The sequence below is a fragment of the Chrysemys picta genome, chromosome 3 (assembly GCF_011386835.1).
Source record: "Chrysemys picta bellii isolate R12L10 chromosome 3, ASM1138683v2, whole genome shotgun sequence".
NCBI classification, from domain to species: domain Eukaryota; kingdom Metazoa; phylum Chordata; order Testudines; family Emydidae; genus Chrysemys; species Chrysemys picta.
Genome location: NC_088793.1, coordinates 49,996,470 through 50,019,167, shown reverse-complemented (window position 1 = coordinate 50,019,167; position 22,698 = coordinate 49,996,470). Strand labels below are relative to the sequence as shown.

The 22,698-nt window shown below is 38.7% G+C and overlaps 1 protein-coding gene across 8 annotated transcripts; it reads left to right on the top strand.

The window, feature by feature from the left end:
• Nucleotides 1-2,225: 2,225 nt before the first annotated feature.
• On the top strand, nucleotides 2,226-21,436 carry RAB23 (RAB23, member RAS oncogene family). Of its 8 annotated transcripts, none has more exons than XM_065587905.1 (8): nucleotides 2,226-2,493; nucleotides 5,141-5,200; nucleotides 7,492-7,701; nucleotides 8,668-8,753; nucleotides 11,833-11,989; nucleotides 13,704-13,786; nucleotides 15,061-15,153; nucleotides 16,032-21,436. In XM_065587905.1, exons 3-8 carry the CDS (start codon nucleotides 7,547-7,549, stop codon nucleotides 16,169-16,171), a joined length of 714 nt encoding a protein of 237 aa, XP_065443977.1. In that variant the 5' UTR covers nucleotides 2,226-2,493; nucleotides 5,141-5,200; nucleotides 7,492-7,546; the 3' UTR covers nucleotides 16,172-21,436. The 8 variants fall into 8 exon arrangements, with proteins under 8 accessions (XP_065443977.1, XP_065443975.1, XP_042704769.1 ...); XM_065587903.1 differs by having other exon boundaries at nucleotides 2,239-2,477; XM_024101558.3 differs by having other exon boundaries at nucleotides 2,476-2,617; nucleotides 5,141-5,201.
• The last annotated feature ends 1,262 nt before the right edge of the window (nucleotides 21,437-22,698 follow it).

Here is a 22,698-nt window from a genome sequence, read left to right as displayed (position 1 = left end):
CTTTCACTTGGCTTTGCTGCTCATCCCTCTTGTGCCTCAGGCTTAGCATCCTGTGATGGGTTGGACCCCCCTTCTGGGATGCCACCTGATGTACTGGGATTTCACTCAGGCTCTCCTGCTCAACCAGCCTGGGCTCCATTTCCCTGCTTTGCTGAATTAGGCTCTCCGGCCTCTTGCAGCACATACACATAGGTAGGGCCACACCCCAGTGCAGATACAGACTGAAGTCATCTCTGTGTGAGATGTGCACATCATACGATATCACTCGTTTGTCACTCATGTGCACAGCCCTTTTGGGAGATAAACCCAAAATAATACGGTCTTGCGCTGTATTGAAAAATCTGCACAGTGCAAGCTCATAAAAATCTGCCATCTTCCTCAATGTGAAGAGAGATGTGCACGACTTCTTGCCCCCTCCCTCCAGTTAGAAATTACATAAACTGGGTTATATTATAAACAGGAAATAAATTTATTAACTACAAAAGGTGATTTTAAGTGGTTAAAGAGATAGCAAACAGAACAAAGCATGTTACTAAGCAAATAAAACCAAACACGCATACTAAGCTTGTTTCACTAAATAAATTGGTTACAAATAATAATTCCTCACCCTAGATATTGTTGCAGGCAAATTACAGAAAGTCTTGAAAAGGCAGCTGCACTGGTCTCCAGGTTAAGACCTCAGGTATTATTACTCACAAGCTAGATGCCCTTCCAGCTTGGGCTCCACCCTTCTCCACCCCCCCAGTTCAGTTCTTGCTTCCAGGTGTGTTTCAGTATCTCTTTGGGTGGAGAGTCAGAGGAGAGAACCATGATGATGTCACTCCGCTGCCTTACATAGCTCTTGTGTAAGGCGGGAACCCTTTGTCTCCCAGTGGAAGAACTCCACCCCAGCTCACCTCTGCTACGCCCCCTCCCTGAGCACGCCACCCCCCGCCGGCAGTGACAATAATTGCATGGAGCGGCCGCTGCACTGGGAGAGGAAGTCTGAGCCGCATGTGTCAGCGCACCGCCAGCAGCCCAGCCCAGGAACGCTGTAAAAAAAAATTGGGGGCACCGCTTTTTGGCGCCCCCAAATCTTGGTGCCCTAGGCAACCGCCTAGTTTGTCTTAATGGTAGCACTGGCCCTGGGTATAATAATACCACCTTACTTCACCTGTGTTGCGAAAATAAATTCATTTGTATCTGTACAGCACTCCAATGCTACAGTGATAAGCACCATAAAAAAACATAAAGAAATTAATAATTCAGATTTCAAAGCAGGGTTTGTATAGTGTGCAAATAAGGTTTAGGGTCACACGCTGAACATATTTTAATAGCATAACAAAACAATTCTTCACTTGTCTCTATGTGCAGATATTAGCACATTTGAGATTTTAGTCATAAAATAGTTTCTCTCCCCTTGTCTGGTATTTTTTGAAAGGGCATGAAAGTGAGCAGGTTCAATATGAGGGTCTGATTCTCCATATTGTTTACTCTAGAGCCAGAAAGCACCACAGGGTTTATATCTACTAGACTTTTGAGGAGCCCTAGACTGGTCCTTACATATCACACATGTGACGCCTAGAAGGAGTGGTCAGTTTCCAGACTAGCCTCTACAAACGCATTAGGTGCCTTGAGTTCCCTGAAAAGAGGATGGAGCTTGGCTGTTCTCAGTGGTGGCAGATGACAGAACAAGGAGCAATGGTCTCAAGTTGCAGCGGGGGAGGTCTAGGTTGGATATTAGGAAACACTATTTCACTAGGAGGGTGGTGAAGCACTGGAATGGGTTACCTAGGGAGGTGGTGGAATCTCCATCCTTACAGGTTTTTAAGGCTCGACTTGACAAAGCCCTGGCTGGGATGATTTAGTTGGTGTTGGTCCCACTTTGAGCAGAGGATTGGACTATATGACCTCCTGAGGTCTCTTTCAACCCTAATCTTCTATGATAATCCATTAATTAAAGGCACAAAGTCTAGTGAGGGCAACCCCATGCAGTCTCAGTCCACCTATACCATCCCACTCTTTTGGATGGTGAGATAGATACGGGAGACCACTAGACTGGGGATTAGGGTTTACGCTGACTCTTCCTCCGGCATTTGGGGAAGATTCATCTACCTTTGTGAAAGTTTTCAAGCATTCAGTCAGATCAGCTCTCTCCATGAGCCAAATCCCCAGCTATGAGTAGCACCCGCCCACCTTCTCTCCTCCATTACTTTGGGGGTTGTTGTAGTTTAATCCCACACTCAACAGCCGGTTCTAGTTTCTATAACGGGCCTGCACCAGAACCCTGGAGGCAACCACCTCGGGAGCCACAACCCAGCTCCACCTCAGCGGCTGACCACAGCGAGGGAAGCGCGGGGGCCCTGCTCGCTCCCCCTTACTCCCTGCGTAGCGGCCGCAGGGGCCGCCGCTGTCGCTGGCTGCAGCCGCTCGGGGAGGCGGAGGCAACGGGCGGGGACCTCTCCGCGCCGAGCCCGCGGCCCTGACGGTGTTTCCGGGTGCGGGAGCCGGGATGTGCGTCCGGGTTGGGTTGGCTCCGCTGCGCGGTTTCCTCCCGCCTCCCGGTCTCCGAGACGGAGCCGCAGCCGCTCAGCCTGCAGCGGCCCCCCAGCTTCCCAGGGCCAGCGCCTCCGAGCGGGTCTGTGAGCCCCTGGGGCGGGTGTGCAGCACCGGAGGCGGGGCGGGGCGGGGCGGGGCTGGGTGGTGGGGAGCGGGGTCGGGCCCGCTGGGATGCCGGGGGGAGCGCGGAGCTGGGTGCGGCTCTCGGGGCCGGTGTCGGGGTGGGGATGGGGATGGGAGGAGACGCGGGCTGGGCGCGCCCGGCTCGGTTACTCCTGGGGGAGGAGGGGTGCTGTTGCTGCCGCCGGTGGGGCTGGCAGCCCCTGCGGGGTCGGGTTACCCTGCTCTGGGAGGATGCTACACGGCGGTGGGGATGGGCGCTGGGCGCCGTGGGGTCGCACTGTGCGTGATGGGCAGGGCCCTGCAGTGCTGTTTGGGCGGACGCGCTGTGGTTTGGTTACCCCGGCCGGGGCGCTGCGTACACGGGCTGGCTTGTCCTGGCCTCGGTAGGGAAGGAAAGTGGCTTGTGTGGGGGTGCTTGCTTTACCTAGGGAAGGGAAGCGAGTGAGTGTGGAAATGCCCTGAAGAGAACAACATAGGGAGGGGTTAAGGAGGCAGCATGTATGAAACCAGCTGGGATCATCATCCTGTTCCCTTAAGAGCGGTATTGCTGCAATGGGGAAGCGTAGGATTTATCACAGTTACACTTGGGACCAGCCTAAGCATCCTTTAGAAAGCCAACGTACAAGCGTTTGGACTCTACAGTTTTGTTTGTGCGGACACCTTGACAGTTCTCCCAGATAAATGTCTTTCTGTATAGAGTATAAGCAGTGACTGAAAATGACAAGACAGCTTCCAGTGTCTTCAGTTTACTTAGAATTTTAGCTATTCTTTGTGATTATTCCCTAAAAGTGTATATATATGTGTCATAACTATATTTACTACAATAATAATAATAGATAGTATAGTGGTACTTAGATATTACTTACATGCAGGGGTCCTGGAGATGGAAGAACTAAAGAGCCATCCCTTCACACTTTTTAAATGTGGGGCATGCCCCCTATTTTGAGAACCTGAACTCAGAAACAGCACAATGCCCCTGTCCCTTAGCCCCCGACCAGAGCCTGGCCCCCACACTTTTGCAATCCTTGTGGTGCCACTGCTTACATGGATGCGAAGAGGGGCGGGGATCAGGCATTCCGGCTCTGCCAGTGTGTGGCCTTGGACAAGTCCCTTTATCACTCTATTTTCCCTTCTGTAAAAAAAAATGGGGAAATACTTCTCACACGAGGTACTTAATACTATCGAAATGCTAGTTATTAATTTTATAATATCAAAATATTGCAAAAAGCAGTGCTTTCATTACTCATAGGAGACTTCGCAGATTATGGGCGTAAGTTCAGGTTTGTTCACCACAACCCTCTGCTTATTTCAAGTGTATGTGAAGTACTTGTTGCAACCTCAGAATGAAGCATGTTCAGAACATGTTTAACTTTACATTTTTTCTGTGCTTTCATGTTAGAAATTTAGTTCATGCAAGAGCTGCACATTATTAAAAATCTGTCTGTGAGCATTGCCTATTTACACTAGTAATTTGGTCCTGTTTACAATTATGGAAATTTGCATCATTGCCATTATGTTGGTGTAAACTTGTAATGAAGAGGTGCTGCCCCAGAGCAAAGCTGAGTTTGCAGTGATGCAGCTTATTTTGGTAACATACCAAAAGTTACCTTGATTTTTGTTAAACTTTCTAACGGGGCAATCTGTGTATAGTGGACAATACCTAGCTCAGTGTGGGTGCTAACAGAATACAAATAATAACTTTCACATGCGTTTACATGGTAATTATTCCTTAATCACTTCACTTTTGATTTGAACTTTGGGGAGAAGACATTCTTTAAATTCAAGACTGACTTCAGTTATTTTCTTGATATAAAATAATTCAGAATTCCCTAATATTTTTAAGGAAGAAAATACAAAATTGAGAAAGCATAGAAGCTATTGTGAAATAAGTGCAGTATCATGACAACATTATAAAAATTGTTTGAAAGAAAATTCTGCTTAATATAAAGCTACTGTACAAACATGACAACACAATCCCATATAGTATTTTTAAATATACTATAATAAATAACTTGCATCTTGGTGAACGCTTATTACTATGTCAAAGGATAAGTAAACAATTTCAGTGCCTAAACTTGCCTGCAAGTGGAATTTGTTCATTCCCTGGGAAAGAATTGCTATTCAGACAGATTAACAAGAATCAGTATAAGGCTTTGGAATAAAAAACTTACTAATTGTATAGTCAAACATTTCCTGAAGAATCCGTGTGAGATACATATGTGGGTATCAGCAGCAGAGATAGGGGAAATAGATGTGAATTTAGGTCCTAATCCTGTTCTTATTGAGGTCAATGGCAAAAGTCTAAAATGATTTTATTGGAAGCAGTATCAGGCCTGGTATACCTATTAGAAATAGAATCTGAGCAGTTTAAGCTAAATACATCTCTTGTAACGAAAATGCAGGTATTTGCATAATAGAAGGATATGATTCCCAACCTGCTGAGACCAAAAGATCTTTTTTCCGTAAACTCTCATTTTAGGCAGCTGTTGGCTTGGAGGCTGCCGAGGATAAATTCTGTCAATAGGATACCACAAATTCAGTTAAGTTTCTAACTGTAAAAACAAAAGACACAAAAACTCATGTATTTGCCTTTGTATATTTTGGATGCACATTTCTTCCTTTTCATAAGGCAACACACTGTAGATTGTCTATTTGCCAAATAGCAGATTTGTAAAGTTGCTTAAGATTAATAGTAGCTCTAGTTTCACAAACAGCTTGTGGCACATAGCAACATAACTTATTTTCAGAGTTTACACAAAGTACATGTTAGAATAGAAATAATGCTAAACTTTTATCATCTTTTGTGAAAACAGTGTGCTTTCAGTGCTGCCCTGTTGTTGTTACTACTGCTATGTATTATTTGTCTCTTGGTAGTGCCTAGAAACCCAAACAGAGATAGGAGCCCATTGTACTGGGCTTGATACAAACATAGTAAGAAACCATCCCCGCCCTTAACAGTTCAATCTAAATAAGCAAGACAGACAAAGGAAGTATTTTTATTAGGGTTGTCAAGCGATTAAAAAATTAATTGTGATTAATTGCACAATTAATTGCTCTGCTAAATAATAATAGAATACCATTTATTTAAATATTTGTGGATGTTTTCTACATTTTCAAATATATTGATTTTAATTATAACACAGAATGCAAAGTATAAAGTACTCACGTTATATTTATTTTTATTACAAATATTTGCACTGTAAAAAACAAAACAAATAGTATTTTTCAATTCACCTAATACAAGTACTGTAGTGCAATCTCTTTATCATGAAAGTTGAACTTACAAAAGTAGAATTATGTACAAAAAACTGCATTCAAAAATAAAACAATGGAAAACTTTAGAGCCTACAAGTCCACTCAGACCTACTTCTTGTTCAGCCAATCACTCAGACAAACAACTTTGTTTACAATTTGCAGGAGTTAATGTTGCCCGCTTCTTGTTTACAAAGTTACCTGAAAGTGAGAACAGGTGTTCACATGGCACTGTCGTAGCTAGTGTCGCAAGATATTTACGTACCAGATGTGCTAAAGATTCATATGTCCCTTCATGCTTCAATCACCATTCCAGAGCACATGCTGATGATGGGTTCTGCTCGATAACAATCCAAAGCAGAGTGGACTGACGCATGTTCATTTTCATCTTCTGAGTCAGATGCCACCAGCAGAAGGTTGATTTTGTTTTTTGGTGGTTCGGGTTCTGTAGTTTCTGCATTGGAGTGTTGTTCTTTTAAGACTTTTCAAAGCATGCTCCACACCTTGTTCCTCTCAGATTTTGGATGGCACTTCAGATTCTTAAATCTTGGGTCGAGTGCTGTAGCTATTTTTGGAAATCTCACTTTGGTACCTTCTTTGTGTTTTGTCAAATCTGCAGTGAAAGTGTTCTTAAAACAAACATGTGCTGGGTCATCATCCGAGACTGCTATAACATTAAATGTGAGTAAAACAGAGCAGAAAACATACAGTTCTCCCCCAAGGAGTTCAGTCACAAAGTTAATTATCAGTATTTTTTTTTAAACGAGCATCATCAGCATGAAAGCATGTCCTGGAATGGTGGCCGAAACATGAAAGGGCATACGAATATTTAGCATATCTGGCACATAAATACCTTGCAATGCTGGCTACAAAAGTGCCATGCGAACGCCTGTTCTCACTTTCAGGTGACGTAAATAAGCAGCAGGAAACAGTATCTCCCATAAATGTAAACAAACTTGTTTATCTTAGCGATTGGCTAAACAAGAAGCAGCACTGAGTGGACTTGTAGGCTCTAAAGTTTTACATTGTTTTATTTTTGTGTGCAGTTATGTAACAAAAATAAAATCTACATTTGTAATTTATACTTTCACAATAAAGAGTACTTGTATGAGGTGAATTGAAAAATACTATTTTTTATAATTTTTACAGTGCAAATATTTGTAATCCAAAATAATAATATAAAGTGAGCACTGTACACTTTGTATTCTGTGTTGTAATCGAAATCAATATATTTGAAAATATAAAAAACATCCAAAAATATTTAATAGAATACCAATTGGTATTCTATTGTTTAACAAGGCGATTTAATGGTGCTTAATTTTTTTAATCATGATTCATTTTTTTGAGTTAATCATGCGAGTTTGCTGCAATTAATTGACAGCCCTCATTTTTAGCCCTATTTTATAGATGGAGAACTGAGGCACAGAGATACAAAGTGATTTTCCCAAAGTCCTACAAGAAGTCTGTAGCAGAGTTGGAAATTGAAACTGGATCTTGAGAGTCCAGCCCAGTGCCTATTTACAAGACCTCTTTCTATTTACAGTATTTTCATGAACATAATATTTACTTCAATTACAGATTTGGGAGATAAAATTCATGCTCCTGAAGTAACTAGAGGTTCTCAGCTGCAGAGATGTTGGAGGAGGATATGGAAGTGGCCATCAAGGTGGTGGTGGTAGGAAATGGAGCAGTTGGGAAGTCCAGTATGATTCAGAGATATTGCAAAGGAATTTTTACAAAAGACTACAAGAAAACTATTGGAGTAGATTTCTTGGAGAGACAAATTCAGTATGTATTCAGCAGATGTCATGCTACTTCTGCCTTTATTTCCTTAGTGCTGTTGTGATTAGCAGGCATGTGGAGATTTGGAACTCAAACTATCTCCCAGACTAAAGACTGGGGGATTTTTTTTTTTTTTACATCTTGTTCAGAGGGCTAAAAGTGAAGCATATGTACAGTAATTGGATCACTCAGTTTTCCACTCAAGTACAAGATTTATAATTTGAAATAAAAAATAAAACTCAGACTTTCAGACATACTTGATGACTTTTTCTAAGAAGGTTTGTATATGTTGAACTGCTGATTTTTATTTGCATTCCTTGTTTTAAAAAAAGGAAACATTTGTTATAAGTTATGTGGTTAAAAGTGAAAGCAGGAGTTCAGTATGTAAAATGGTTTCAAATAGCTGTTTCAGACTCTTAGATTATTGATAATGTAAACAGATGATATCTAATCATATTTAAAGGAGGGGAAGATATTAAGGTAATGAAAAAATAAGTTCACAGATCACCTAAGTAGATAAAATAAATAAATAAATGTGTTGAAGGAGCACTGTCCGGGAGCATAGGTTCTCTTTGCATTTTTTTTCCTTTTTAAGACACAGGATTTATAAAACCCAGTATGAATTTAAAAAAAACATGATTTTTGTCTCTTTTTATTTTTTTTTTTTTTTTTTTGTCTTTGAACATTTTCTGTATTATTGGAAATTTGAGCTCAACAGCGTTGCACTAGATCATACTAGCCATGGAGAGACTGAGATTAGTCCTTTTCTTTTCTGTCCAAGCAGAATGAAGTGCCAAAAAGTAAACCGTATCAATGATGAAAAATAAATTTTAATTTTTTTAATTCTCGTCCAAAATACATTATAAGCAAGAGAAATATTTGTAATACATGTGTGCTTTGTTTTGAGTGTCTCTTTAGTCTTGAGTCTCTGTATTCAGTGTGTTGATGAAACATTTATTCCATTTATTTCAGAGTTAATGATGAAGAGGTCAGGCTGATGTTGTGGGACACAGCAGGTCAAGAGGAGTTTGATGCAATAACTAAGGCCTATTATAGAGGTAAAAAAAACCTATATTTTACATCTTGGTGTTTATTTAATTTTTGTACGTAACTTGAGAAAAGTGTAATACAGTTGGCCTAACCAACTTTCTTTTTTGAATAATAGGGACGTTTTATATGTAACGGCAATGCGAAGACCAGTTCAGTTATCGACATTATTCCTCTTTTTTTCAAATGGGAGGGAACCTTTTCAGATTCTTTAGTATTTATTCCCAGACATACAGTATATCTGACTTCATTACGTGCCATTGAATGCAAATTCACAGAGCTGCCATTTAAATAGGATAGAACATAATTAGTCTAATGGCTGGATAGATTTCTGACGTCAGAAGGAAAGTGTGTGCGGGGGAGAGAGAAGATTTGGTGTCAGAACCTTTTTTGTATATGTGCAACTAAACAAGTCCTTCCAACACCAGAATTTATCATGGATAAAAAAAAAGAAAAAACCTAAACTGGAAAGTGGAAATAATATAGCTTGCTCCTATATTGCACTCTTTAAAAGTAAGTCACTCTAAAGTACTTAATGTATGGCGGTTTAAATGGACTTCTAAAAGAATTCTGGTGAGCCATACCACTCAGTGGAAAAATTGAAAGACATTGACATAGACACTTGTTTGATTCTACAGCCATCTTTCTGCATGATCCTGCTATGTGACAGTTGTTATTGGTGTCATGTCGTATGGTAGTTTGCCATCTAGTTAAGGAGCATCAAAATGGATGATGATCTGCCTTGAGAGGTGTGAGTGAGGAGTTAATTCATCTAAATCTACCTTCTTGTAATTTGTATTTGGTGACCAGCTCTGTACCTTGGGCAGAAATCCTAAGGGTCTCTACTTAGTTTTTATTCCTGCCAACTCTTTTTGACATTAATAGGAGTTGCCTGAGTAAGGACTATATCTAGCCTTTAGTAGTTTTCAGTGAACTCTGATGCCAAGTTAAACTTAGGGCTGTATTTCAGCAATTTTAAAGAAAAATCACATCTTCACTCTAGGACCCTTCCCTCCCTTCAAAAACCTGTTGTTGCAAGTCACCTCTGTGCTGTAACATTCAGAAGGAGATGAGGCGGGGAATCTCCTGAAAATGCAGTCTGGATGTGGGGATACCTTAAAAGGCTTCTGTAGCCACAGTAACTGTGTTAAAACTGAGCAAGATGAGGCTTCCAGAAGAAGGTGCCTGCCCTGTAGCATTTCTGAGCTTCAGAGGCCCCTACCTAAGCTAGTTGAATGGGCAACAAAGGCAGATGAAATTCAGTGTTGACAAATACAAGGTAATGCACATTGGAGGGAATAATTTGATCTACGCATACATTTTTCTGATTCTAAATTATTTGTATCAGCTCAGGAAAAAGACCTGGACATCACTGTGGACACCTTAATGAAGACCGCTGCTCAATATGTAGCTGTGGTCAAAAAAAGCAAACAAGATGATGGATACATAAAGAATAGGATAGGGCAGGGGTAGGCAACCTATAGCACGCGTGCCAAAGGCAGCATGCAAGCTGATTTTCAGTGGCACTCACACTGCCCGGGTCCTGGCCACCGGTTGGGGGGGGGCTCTGCATTTTAATTTAATTTTAAATGAAGCTTCTTAAACATTTTTAAAACCTTATTTACTTTACATACAACAATAGTTTAGTTATATATTATAGACTTATAGAAAGAGACCTTCTAAAATCGTTAAAATGTATTACTGGCACGTGAAACCTTAAATTAGAGTGAATAAATCAAGACTCAGCACACCACTTCTGAAAGGTTGCCGACCCCTGGAATAGGGAATAATATGGAAAATAATACAATGTCATTATATATCTCAGTGGAATGCCCTTACCTGGTATACTGTGTGTAGTTCTTGTCACTGTAGAGGAAAAAAGTAATAGAGGGGTGTTGAAGATTGCCGATGAGAATAATTAGGATCATGGACAAATCCTCAGATTGGAAAATTTGGGCCTGTTTCACCTTAGTAAGAAAATGAATGGGGGGGAGGGGAACCTGAGAAAAGTATACACAGCAATGAATGGTTTAGAAAAACTAGATTGAGGCCTTCTACTTGCTCTCATTCAATAACAAAGGGATGTTCAATGAAGCTGAAATTTGGAAAGTTCACACTGATTAAAGGAAATATTTTTCCACCAAGTGCGCAGTTAGATATCTGCCACAGGATATTCTTGAGGCCAAGCAGAACTCACAAAAATATTAAATATTTATGTAGGTAACAAGTATCCAGCATTATGATAGTAACTATTAAACAGAAGTTTTGAAAGGAATATAAACCATCAAGTATTTCCCTATGTGTTCGAGCTTGCTGATGACTTCGGGCTACTGGATAATCAAAAGACCATTGACTCAAATTTTCAGTAATGATTGTCAGCCACCTTACAAGTAACGCGTTCAGTAGCCAATTGACAATCCATTGGCACTACCATCACAATAGCAAAAGAGTTGCTGCCACTGTGTATAAATGCTGTAAAATTTTGGTCATTTCCTTCAAAACAACATGAGGGAAATGTGCATGAATTAGAAATTAACTTTTTTTAAAGCTCTTTGAGAAAATTATTTGTTTGTAAAACAAAACCCTGAAAATTTTAACTTTTCAAGCAAAAAACCTCCAAAAAACAAATTGCTACAGCATTTTTTCACCTGAATTTGTAACCTAAATGTAACAAATCTCAGAAGTAGATGGCAAACTTACAATATGAAGTATCTTTACAGATATTAAAGATTACCTAGGTACATATATGGCCCTTACTGTAGTATCTGAGAAGCCTCCCATATTAGTAAAAATGAGCAACAGACAGACCTTTGTCTCTCTCTCTTTTCCCCTCTCCATCTTTCTCTGCCTGCTGGAGTAGCTTGAAAGATAGCAGAATGACAACTATCTTGAAGAACAGTATTAATGACCAAAATAAGATGACAGTCTATTATTCTTACTTTAAGGCTCCCTAACCATCATTTTGACACAATACAGTAATAAAACTCTGCCCGTCTGAAATAAAATGAAAAGCCACCATATCCCAAATACCTTTTTATAGGTTTGTCTTTATTTTTCTCTTACTAAATTGATAATTGTCTTTGTTTTTAGGAGCCCAGGCTTGTGTGCTTGTATTTTCTACCACTGACAGGGATTCTTTTGAAACAATCCCCACCTGGAAGGAGAAAGTCGTGGCTGAAGTTGGAGACATCCCCACGGTGCTTGTGCAGAATAAGATTGACCTCCTGGATGATTCTTGTATAAAGAAGTAGGCATTTCATCATATTGTCTTTTGAAATCAGAGGATTTATTGCAGTCTTTTATTTTTTCAAAATCTATGGGAGTTGATGGTGAAGACTCATATAATCGTATGTTTACTAAAGTTCCAAACCTAGGGCCTAATTCTGCAACCACACTTGGATAATTCCACTAACCTCAGTGGTGCTACTCCCATGAGTAAAGTTACTCATGTACTTATGTGTTTTCTAGATTGGGGAATTAGTGCTCACTTCAAGTTTTCTTTTTTTTTCTTTTGTTTTCTAAGCACCTTCAAAAATGAGCAGGGAACCCCGTAAGTAGTCTGGTTGGGCCACAATGAGAAATTACTCCATTTTGTATTCAGGGAGCTGTAAAATATGCCTTCTCGGCAGCCCAAATTTTACAACAGCTGTTAAACTTAGTTGTAGCCCAACCACGTTATATACTCTGGTTTGGTTAGTGAATGCATACAGTTGCCAAACTGGGTTAAACAGATTTTTAAAATGTACCTTTACATGTTTGCTTTTGTTTTCTGTTCTGAAATTGTTCTTTCATATACTCATGTTTTATCAAAGTACTGTATTTCTGTATTATAGAAATTTACAACCCATTAACATCCACAAACTCAGTCACTCTCAGCTCCCTCTTCCCTGCTCTCTCCTCCATAGACTGAAGTGTCAATTCATTCTATTCCACGCTCTCCCTCACCCTGGAATCAAACTCAGAAATTGCAACTCGCATTGCCCCCAGCATCCACTTCCTCTACTCCTATTTGTGCCTATGGAGAAAGTTGAATGACCATGCTGAATACTTCTACTATTAATTCAATCTCCCCTCCTTTAGTTCTACAGTTTTCCTGGTCTAGCTAAACTACTTCTCCCTCTCATTGTTTCCTACACTGACTGTCCTCGTGCCTGTTCTCTCCCTTTGATATCCACCTAAAGCTCAACTTCCCCTTCCTTCACCCACACAGGATATTACTGATTTTCAAAGAGAAAATAAACAAGATCAAATGTGACCTCCTCTTTCATCCATGTCACCAACACTGAGGTTTCTCACCTCTTTTACTTCTATAAACCTTCCTTTTCATCCCTTCCCACCTCATGACATCCCTTGTCCCAGTTCTCATGCCCTCCCTCAACTCCTTAAAATTTCACTCTCAAGTTTTCCCCTCACAATACAAACAATGTTGTCTCCCACTTACTTTAACAACCCCCCCCCCAAGTCCCTCATCCCTTTCCAGCTACTGCCCTGTCTTCTGCCTTTCATCCTTAAACTCATTGCCTCAGGTTTATTTTTTCCAGCTCTTTGGTCCCTTCCAATCTGTTTTCCCCCTCTGTCTTACTGGAGTAGAGAATCTCTAAGATCTTCCTTGTCTCTCTGTCTACACTACTAACATTTTCATTCAGACCCTCCTAATCTGCTGTCTTGATTAGTTGCAACCTCCTTCCTTTTGGCTTTTATGACACCCATCTCGCTACTGCCAGGGAGGTTTTTTTTAAACATAATCAAATAGACGTGAAAATGTAACAACTCTGAATTGAAAAGGAATGCTCCAACAAAACATCTCATTGTTAAAGTGGACAGGTCATAAAGTAATTAAAGAGCAGCTACCTCCTCACCTGATCTTCTGACTGAATTAATTCCAAAGAATTTTGTGTACAGTATTGATAAACACTGGCATAATATACAAATCAGTATTTACAAGTCTTTCTGTTGTGCAGTGAAGAGGCAGAAGCATTGGCAAAAAAGTTAAAGTTAAGATTCTACCGAGCATCAGTGAAAGAGGACCTAAATGTAACTGAAGGTAAGAGATATGGCAAATACAGGATTTTGTCCTGTCCTCTGCCATGTAGTGTTGCACATCTGTGTAGCCTGGAAACTAATCCACTGGTTTTATCACGTTTTTTGGCCACTCTCTTATTTCCTGGCACTGCACAGTAGTCACAGTAGGGAATAACATCTTAAATTTGATTGTCACTTGATACAGTTATGTAACATTTTTTTCCTTTACTTGTAGTTCTCTTCCGTTTTTCTTCCACACTTAAGGTAAAAGTAAAATTTTCAAAAATGCTTAAGTGATTTAGGTATCTAAATCTTACTGGCTTTCAATGGGAATTAGGCTCTTTGAAAATTTTACTGATAAGGATTAAATTTATGGATTGCAAGTTGTTTAACAGTGTACAGTTGAACTTAATTGCTGAAAAAACTTTTAACATGGATGCAGCTGTCTGTTAGTAATGTCATACCAACTTCTATAATTCTGCTATTTTTATGCATAAATTCAGTTTCATAATAGTAATATATTCCAGGTAGTGCCTTTCTGGGGCGGTTCTGGCATTTATAGGGACATTCTGTCATTCTGATTTAATCTGGATTTTGTCCGGTGATACAAGAAATGAGAAGTGCACTACCTATTTCTCCTTTTCACTTAGATTTTCATCCTGGAAAACAAATTTGCAAGGGAAAAATAAACAAATTTAAAAATCCACCTATATGTGCATTATTAAAGTAGATTACTAAACAACTGCAGATAATTGTTGATACCGTATATGGCTTCTGAAAATTCCCACATATAGTAGACTACTCACAGTCCTATACGCATCAATGTAGCAACAGTTAAATTTTTTTTATTTTTTTATTTTTTAATCTTGGTTTACACGACTGCTGTTATTTTTATTATAACACTTGCTGTAAGACCTATGTGTAGTAAATGCTTAAAGATGCTACCTTATTTTAACAGTATCTACAAGTTCTAATCTTTATGACAACATGTATGTGCCCATTCACTGCGGTATAAAGCATAACAAACTATATATGGCCCTGATCTTGCAAGTGACTCTGGGTAGACCCAGGTGGAAGTTAGTGATGCTCTGTACTGGTACAGCGATTTGCCCACATGGAATCGCTTGCAGGACTGGGGCCCATAGTATCAAATCAGGTGCTTATAACTCAGCTTTGTTACCAAAATGAATCTCTAGTACTAAGATGAGCTGATATATTATGAAGCTTTGCAGAGATGTCCATGTGGAGATCCCTATCTTAGAGTCTCACACTCTGATAAGTATCTTTGTATTTCAGTTTTTAAATATTTGGCTGAAAAATATCTTCAAAGGCTCAAACAACAAACAGCTGAAGATCCAGATGTAGTACATACAAGTAGTAACAAAATTGGTAAGTATGCAACAATAAACTGCAGCCAGTCAGTGTTTTATGCTGATGAAGCCTACTATTAATTACCTAAGGATCTGATCCATCTTCCATTGGAGTCACAGGGAGTTGATTTCACACGGCTAATTAGCTTTTTTTCTACCTTACTATATTGTCTGTTATCCTTTTGTAATATAGTCAAACTAATGTACTAACAATTCTGGCCAATGTTTGTGAACTACCCTTTTTATTCAGTTCTTGGGAAGAACATTGTAAGGACTTGAGAATGGATGTTTCCCTGACACTTGCCTTTTTTTTTAAATGTAATTGGTATTAGTGTTAGTCATGCTGGAGCAGATATACAAGAGACTCACTGTGAAAAGATCTGGCATTTAATGAGAAGGGCTTTGTAAACTTTGTCTTTTGTAAGGAAACCTTGAACTTTAGTTCTTTAAAGCACTTTTGAGTCAACTGATTTTTTTCCTCCTTAAAGCCCTCTTCTTTTATACTACCCTTTTCCTCTCCTTTATCCCAACAAAGTTGCTAATTTAAAAGCCCTGTCATGTTTGTTTATTGTATTACTCAACTAAACATAAGTTTGTTGCCATGTGATTAGCATCTGAGTAAGTATGCAATTGTCCAGTTCCTTAGGTGTACATTTTGTGCTAGTATTAAACCTCACAGTGGCATGTATTTAACTCCAACTGGCTCTAGTTCAGAAACATAGCTTATTGAACTCTAGCTGCAAGTGACCACAAGAATAAATAACTGTTCAGGAATTAAAGAGCTTGTGTTTGAGATGTATTACTATGCATTAGTAAATGCTTTGGCTTAAGATTCAACATATAAAAGGTAGAAAGAGATTCACAGAAATTGCTGCTTTTTTTCTTTAAATTATGTAGGTGTTTTTAATACAGCTGGTGGAAGTCATTCGGGCCACAATTCTAGCACACTTAATGGTGGAGATGTCATCAACCTTAGACCAAACAAACAGAGGACCAAGAAAAACAGAAGTCCTTTTAGCAGTTGCAACATACCTTAGAACCACTTTCGGAAGGAAAAAGAATGACAGTCATTTGGATGAAGTTGTGCAATTAAATACGGAATACAGCAGATATAGAGGTATTTTACCAGTGCTCTAGCAAACCTTGCACCTACAGGATCCTTGATAGATGGTGGATTTAAATAATATTGCTGTTGCAATGTTTATTTTGTATGTAAAGTGAGACCCCGGTGGCAAAACAAACAAACAAAATATAGAACCATTGTTGTCCCTGTGCATGTTTTTTTAAATTGGATGAGCTTTTCCTGTTTGAAGGAATGATGTACAAAGCTATGTAATAGGTTTGGCTGAATGGTTAAGCATATTAAAAATGTAAGCATAGTGCTTACAAGTATCGGTACATAATAATATGACCCAAGGTGAAGTAGCTTCCTTCCAATTACATTTACCTGCAAATTTGATAGAAGAGTGGTAGTCAACCAGGACTGTGAAAAGTAAAATGAGAAGCAAAAGACAGACATCATATTTGTCAGATTACACTAATACATATTCTGGCAATTTTATTGGTGCAATAAGTTTGTATATTATATGAATGTTAAGTAAGGTGTGTACGTAGATATTTGGTACAAGTACTCAGACCACACAAGAGGATACAGTATTGGATTAAAATAGCATCCTTAAAAAATTTTTCACTTCTTAAAATTTTGCATTTCAAATGAGGCTTTCCAAAGGAGTTCTATTCATTCATTAATTAACTCACTACACTTTTGGGGCCTTAAAGCTTAGGTTTAAGAAGAGATGTGCCAAAAACATTTTTTCCTTTTTATTTTGTAATGCACTACAGATGTTTTTGTAAAGTTTGTTTGTGTCAGTCATAACAGGGTAAGCAAGTAGTATTGTTTCTGATACTGATCAGTCAGCTAAATGGAACCCATACATTTTCAATTGTATTCCTGTCCAAAAATATATTGCTGACATCTAATATGTTCATGTAGCATGAACTATGAAAAGTATGTTGAATTTGCAGAGTGGGATGTCAACAAAATGTCTTAAGTTCTATTGAGAAATTCCATGGTAGGTGTAAACTGTGTTCTGGAGGATCCAACAAGTTGTAGCTGAAGACTAAATCACACATTAAACTAATGAGACTTTCTTTAATGTTGTCTCATATTCAGAGTTATGCTGCTGGTTAAAAATATAATTCTGCAATATCAGACCTAAGGGGTAAAGTTTTCAGAAGTGACTTAAGGCTTGCCTACACGGTGCACCAATGCGCATTAGAGGGCTATGATTCCTAAAGCACATCATGTTACACCTAAGTGACCCATATTTCTGCTAGCATGAACTAAAAGTTCCCTAGTGCACAAAAACATAGACGTGCAGTAGGGAACTTTTAGTTCATGCCAGCAGGGTTTTCATGCGCAAGTTAGTGCACAACACATTGTTGCACTTTGGAAATAATATCACTCTAGTGTGCATTGCCACGCTATGTGGACATTCAGGCATCTAAGTCTAATTGAAAGTCAATAGAACTCAGGCTTCTAAATCATTAAGGTGCTTTTGAAAATTTCACCCAGTTCTCTCGGAGCATGCATTTTAAAAATATCCATTTTGTTTGTTTTTGTATGATGTCGTATAATTTTAATTTTCTAGGATTTTCTATAACAAAGCTCTGCCAGCAACAAATGCAAAAATATTCTGCTTTAAGATATTCAGAATTTTAATAGTTTTTAAATGGATGCATTAGAGTGAAAATTACATGACCTGGAGCTGTAAGTATTCAATATAGATTGCTACACAATTCCTATTGATAACTGATTTTCATTATACCTTAACGGGTTGGTTTAATAGTTATACTTTCAGTTTAGTTTCTTTCATAATTTTTCTACTTTTTCCCAATACCATGGGAGAATTTCTTGTCAAGTAAACATATAATGCAGTAAGTCTGCACTCTTGTTAGTACTTGGTATATGTTGGAGGAGGGACTTACCTTTTCATTAATTCATATAATAAGTGTAACTTGTTAATTTCTGAGACCTTGAGCATGAAAACTGAAATGTACTCTTGGTCCACCAGTCTCACATGTTGGTAAACTGTGTGCGTGGTGATACTTACAGACACTAAATAATCTGAAGTGCTGCATTGTATGTTAATATATTATATTTCCCGTGAAGTATCTTGTTTCTGTAACAAGCTGTTGCTGCATCTCCCATTGCTGGCAATGAGATGGGCATCGAGGCTCTCAATCCCCTCTTCTATTATTAAAAAAATGGTTCTTACTGCAGTGTTTCTTACATACTCTGTTAGATAAAGGCCTTTATTTTTTAAAAGTGCATTTAATCATTGTATGGATGTATAAATGGGGCCAAATCTTACCTCTTGTCAATTTCATGAGTAAGATAGCAGGATTTGGTAAGAAAGAGAATCAGTCTCATACATAATGTGACATCTCAACATTTCAGGATTTAAGTAGAGTGTATATTTGTGCAGAATTTTGTCAAACTTTTTTAATGTTGAAACTTTTACATTATGCGAGTAGCCTGCCAGTTTTACGTTTTTTAAAAAAGCAGGACTGTCTATAACTTCAATTTTTGCCTTATTTAACTTTGTACAAAGTACTGAAGAATAAGAGCCTTTATTACACATAATTGCCATTTGTACGGCTATGTTTAAGGTCTGTCATTATAAACCACTTTTTCAGGATTGAAAACTTGACAGAAGCTTCTATACCAGGCTGAAACTTGTCAGAATTACCAAATATGAGGGAAGTTTAAATGTATTACTATGAGACTACTTGCATGCTTAAAGTTAAGCACATGTGTAAGTAGTTGAAGAGTCAGGTAGTAAGTAGTGTGGTTATCTTCCTTCCCACCTCTCACTCTAAAGTGGCTCTTCTTTTTATGTTTTAACTTTGTGGACAGTCAGTTTCCAGTATGGCAGGAAGAGATGAAGAATGCAACAAATTGACATTGGGATGATAGTTTACTGTGCATTTGTGCTAATTAAAATTTTAAAGGATTTTAGCATACAGATATGCAGCAGCAGACTAGCAAGTTGCAGAGTTCCTTGGGCACTCAACTCCTCAGATGTAGTTTCTAACTTTTGGATGAATAACAGACATATTTAAATTATTAGCACTCATACAGCTCCATATGATTAGTTTTTAGTATAAACTAATGTTACAAAAAAAGAAAAACACATTCATGTGCACTCTCAATTAAAATATTTTGGAGAGAGTGTGGTTTACTCTCCAAAACTAAAACATACAGCGCTGGTAACAAAATGCCATGAGTGCATCTCATTGTGACGATGTTGTAGAAAAGGATGTGGTCCTCTGTTGTAAACCTGCAGCAGTGGGTTTACATACTGTATCATGAACAACGGTTCCCATCTCAACAAATGAAGTTCTGTTCTATAGGTACAGTAAGAACTAGGCTAACTGCATTCCAATTACATCTGGTGACCTCTCTTGAATCTTTGCACTGGGTGTCTTACTTGGATCCTATCATTTCTATTTGTGCTGCTATGGACTTATTATGCTGCCATTAAAGGAAAACTTCAGTAATTAGTTATGCCTTAGCTAAGTGAGTGTTTACTAAACTAGTCTATACACTACAGGAGCAATTTTTAGAAGCATCTGTTACTATTTCATTTATCCATTCAGTGAATGGGCTTGCTTCATTCAGTGAGGCCTGCCTTTTTAATGATACTTTTCACTAGGGGATGCTATTTGATATGAAGTAGGATGGCTATGATTCATTTTCCTTTGGAAATAACAAAGCTCTGAGGTGCAAGTTCAGTCATTTTAAATTTTGTTTTGGTTAACCCAGCTTAACTTTTTTAAAATCATAGAATGTATAGCTTCAGAGCTTTCTGATTTTTTTCATGTTTCCAAAAGGCAAAGCTTATCCTTTCAGTCCAAATGTGCATCACCATATTTTCAAGCTGATTTCCTGGTTTTTATTTTATTACACTTAAACTTGTTTTACTCTTCTTTGTAATTAGTGGTTTGACTATAGCTTATGTTTCACTGTAGCTTTTTTTTTTTTTTGGTCACTTCCACAGATTGTATCTTTATAGTAAAGGGAATTCAGCAGTTGAACACATTGTACTGCTCAGCGCTTGTGCCTGTTTACAGTGCATAATGCTCAGTGAACATGCACTTTGAACACGTTAATTCATAAGTCTGATAGCTATCTGTTAATTAGTAATATGAGAATTCATTATTTGCACTGGTGAACCTGCTTGTGGGTACTCACGCTTACAACTACACAATATATAAGCTTATAGTATTTCAATGATAATACCAAAAACTGCATCAGATTTCTAAATGTCTCTATAAATTTTTGCTCAGTAAGATGAAGAGCAATTATGGTCCAATCAGCTTGCCTAGTTTCATCAAATTGCCTTTACTATATTGCTATAAGAAAAATCACTTGTACTGATCATTAATATGTTCAGTAAAATCTGAGGGTTATAATAATATAATATATGGAGATATACCTATCTCATAGAGCTGGAAGGGACCCTAAAAGGTCATCAAGTCCAGCCCCCTGCCTTCACTAGGCAGGACCAAGTACTGATTTTGCCCCAGGTCCTTAAGTGGCCCACTTAAGGATTGAACTCATAACCCTGGGTTTAGCAGGCCAATGCTCAAACCACTGAGCTATCCCTCCCCCCACTAAATTATAAATTCAAGCTATACTGTATTGACAAATGTATGTATTGTACTCCTAATACCTAATCAGAATTGGTAAGCAGAATTAACAGTGAGTCTTGCAAGAGTAATAAATTTAAGACTTCACACATTATTACAGAAAGATGAGAAGTCTTTCAAACAATTAAAATTCAAAGGTTAATTCCTCTTTGTATGATGGGAGAGACCATGACCTAAAAGTCAAGTGAACCTTATTTAGGTAATACTAAAAATAGTCTCAGTCTCAAGTTACCAGTAGAATTAGGGTAATACTGATAGATTATATGGCTAGTGAGCATTCTGTCTCTCTCATTTGAAACAATAGGCTGCTGACTAAACTTGGTCAAAATATATTAAACAAAAAATTAGTTTGGGCCAAATGGGATATTGCTCTCATCACTAAAATAAAAATCCATTGTTACTAATAAGTGACTTATCTAAGTTGCATATTTCTATGAATCTGAATAGTTAAAACAAATCAAATGTATAACTTTTTATCACCATCATGTACCCAAATAATGTAATATACTTATTTTTTTAGAAATTCATGTCAACATGACCTATACTTAATACTCAAACAAGTGGAAAAATAAATGTTTCAAAATGAATACTCTGTGTGTGCTATTTCTATAAAACCACTGAAAGTTAATTTTAACCATCTGTTTTAAGTGACGTTTAGCTGAGTCACAGCAATTTGTAAACACTACTTACTTGAATATTGTTTGGGCTGCATAGCATGTTGCTGCTTCTGTAGCTACATTAAATTGCTGAAGCATCAAATTGCTAGAAATTGCTATACCCCTGTGGCTGTGTAACCAAATCTGCATCTCCCTAACAGTCCCATGTGAAGCAATGCACTCCAGAGTCTGGTATGACTGATTCAAATTAATATACTGTCAACAGTGGAGAAAAAAGCTAGTTGTTATAACCATCTTAAAATGAACAAGTTTAGGAAGAAAATCCAATAGAAGCACCACCTTGCCTTGTTCTTAGATAGTAGAAGTTCTATGATTAGACTGGGATAAGACAATCGGCACAATGGAGGGGCTTAGATCACCATTTTAGATCTAGAAGCCTGTGACTAGTGGTAGACATTTAGGGATAAGAAATGTTAGAAATAGAACAGAAGGACATTTGATTCACAGAAAAAATGAGTGGGTGTGTCAGCTCCACTCAGATACCTCCAGACTGATATGAGGTGAGCTAGCTGCTGAATCCCTGGGTGTTTTGAGCCTCCAGAGACTGAATAGGGTCCAGGCACTGCTGCTGTCTTAGGGCCTATGGGCACATTCTCAGCGTGCAGATCTTCTATCAGGCACCCCCTCTGAGAGCTGCAATCAAGAGGACTCTGCTCAGGCCCTAGAACCAGTGCTGATGTCTCAGAGTCCCCCCCCCCCCCCCCCTTAAACAAGCCTTCTGCCAGAACTCTAGCCATGGGGAGAGGCAGTGTTCGGGGTCGGGGCAGACATAATACATGAAATCCACAGACATTTTGCATAGGATTCTAAAACCATTGCTGTTAATCACATGAGAAACACAATGATAATAAATCCTACACACATTTGTCTGCCTCTGTTTGCTCACCACTCTAGAGCATACTTTGAGCAGGGGTCAGAGTTGCTTGGGCCATCCAGAGTCCTGCTCCAGTGCATGGCTTGTGTTCTGAAACATGGAGCCTTCTTCCTCCAGAACTTCTATGACCTTGGCTGGTCGCTCTCTTTTCTCCTTCTGCCCAAAACTTCCTGTGTGCCTTCCAGTCTTCCCCCTCTGAATCCTTTTATAGCCTTTCAGTCGCTCAGTCAGGTGACTCTTGGATGCTTACCAGGTGACTTGGTCGCTAGGACACCTGTCCCCAGACAAACCAGTTCTC

What these genes read in the sequence shown, in the direction of transcription:
- RAB23 (XM_065587905.1), top strand. Translation starts at nt 7,547, where the DNA reads ATGTTGGAGGAGGATATGGAAGTGGCCATCAAGGTGGTGGTGGTAGGA. An exon ending in GATGATTCTTGTATAAAGAA is followed by an intron (nt 11,990 to 13,703) that starts GTAGGCATTTCA and finishes TCTGTTGTGCAG; the next exon opens with TGAAGAGGCAGAAGCATTGG. An exon ending in TACAAGTAGTAACAAAATTG is followed by an intron (nt 15,154 to 16,031) that starts GTAAGTATGCAA and finishes TAAATTATGTAG; the next exon opens with GTGTTTTTAATACAGCTGGT.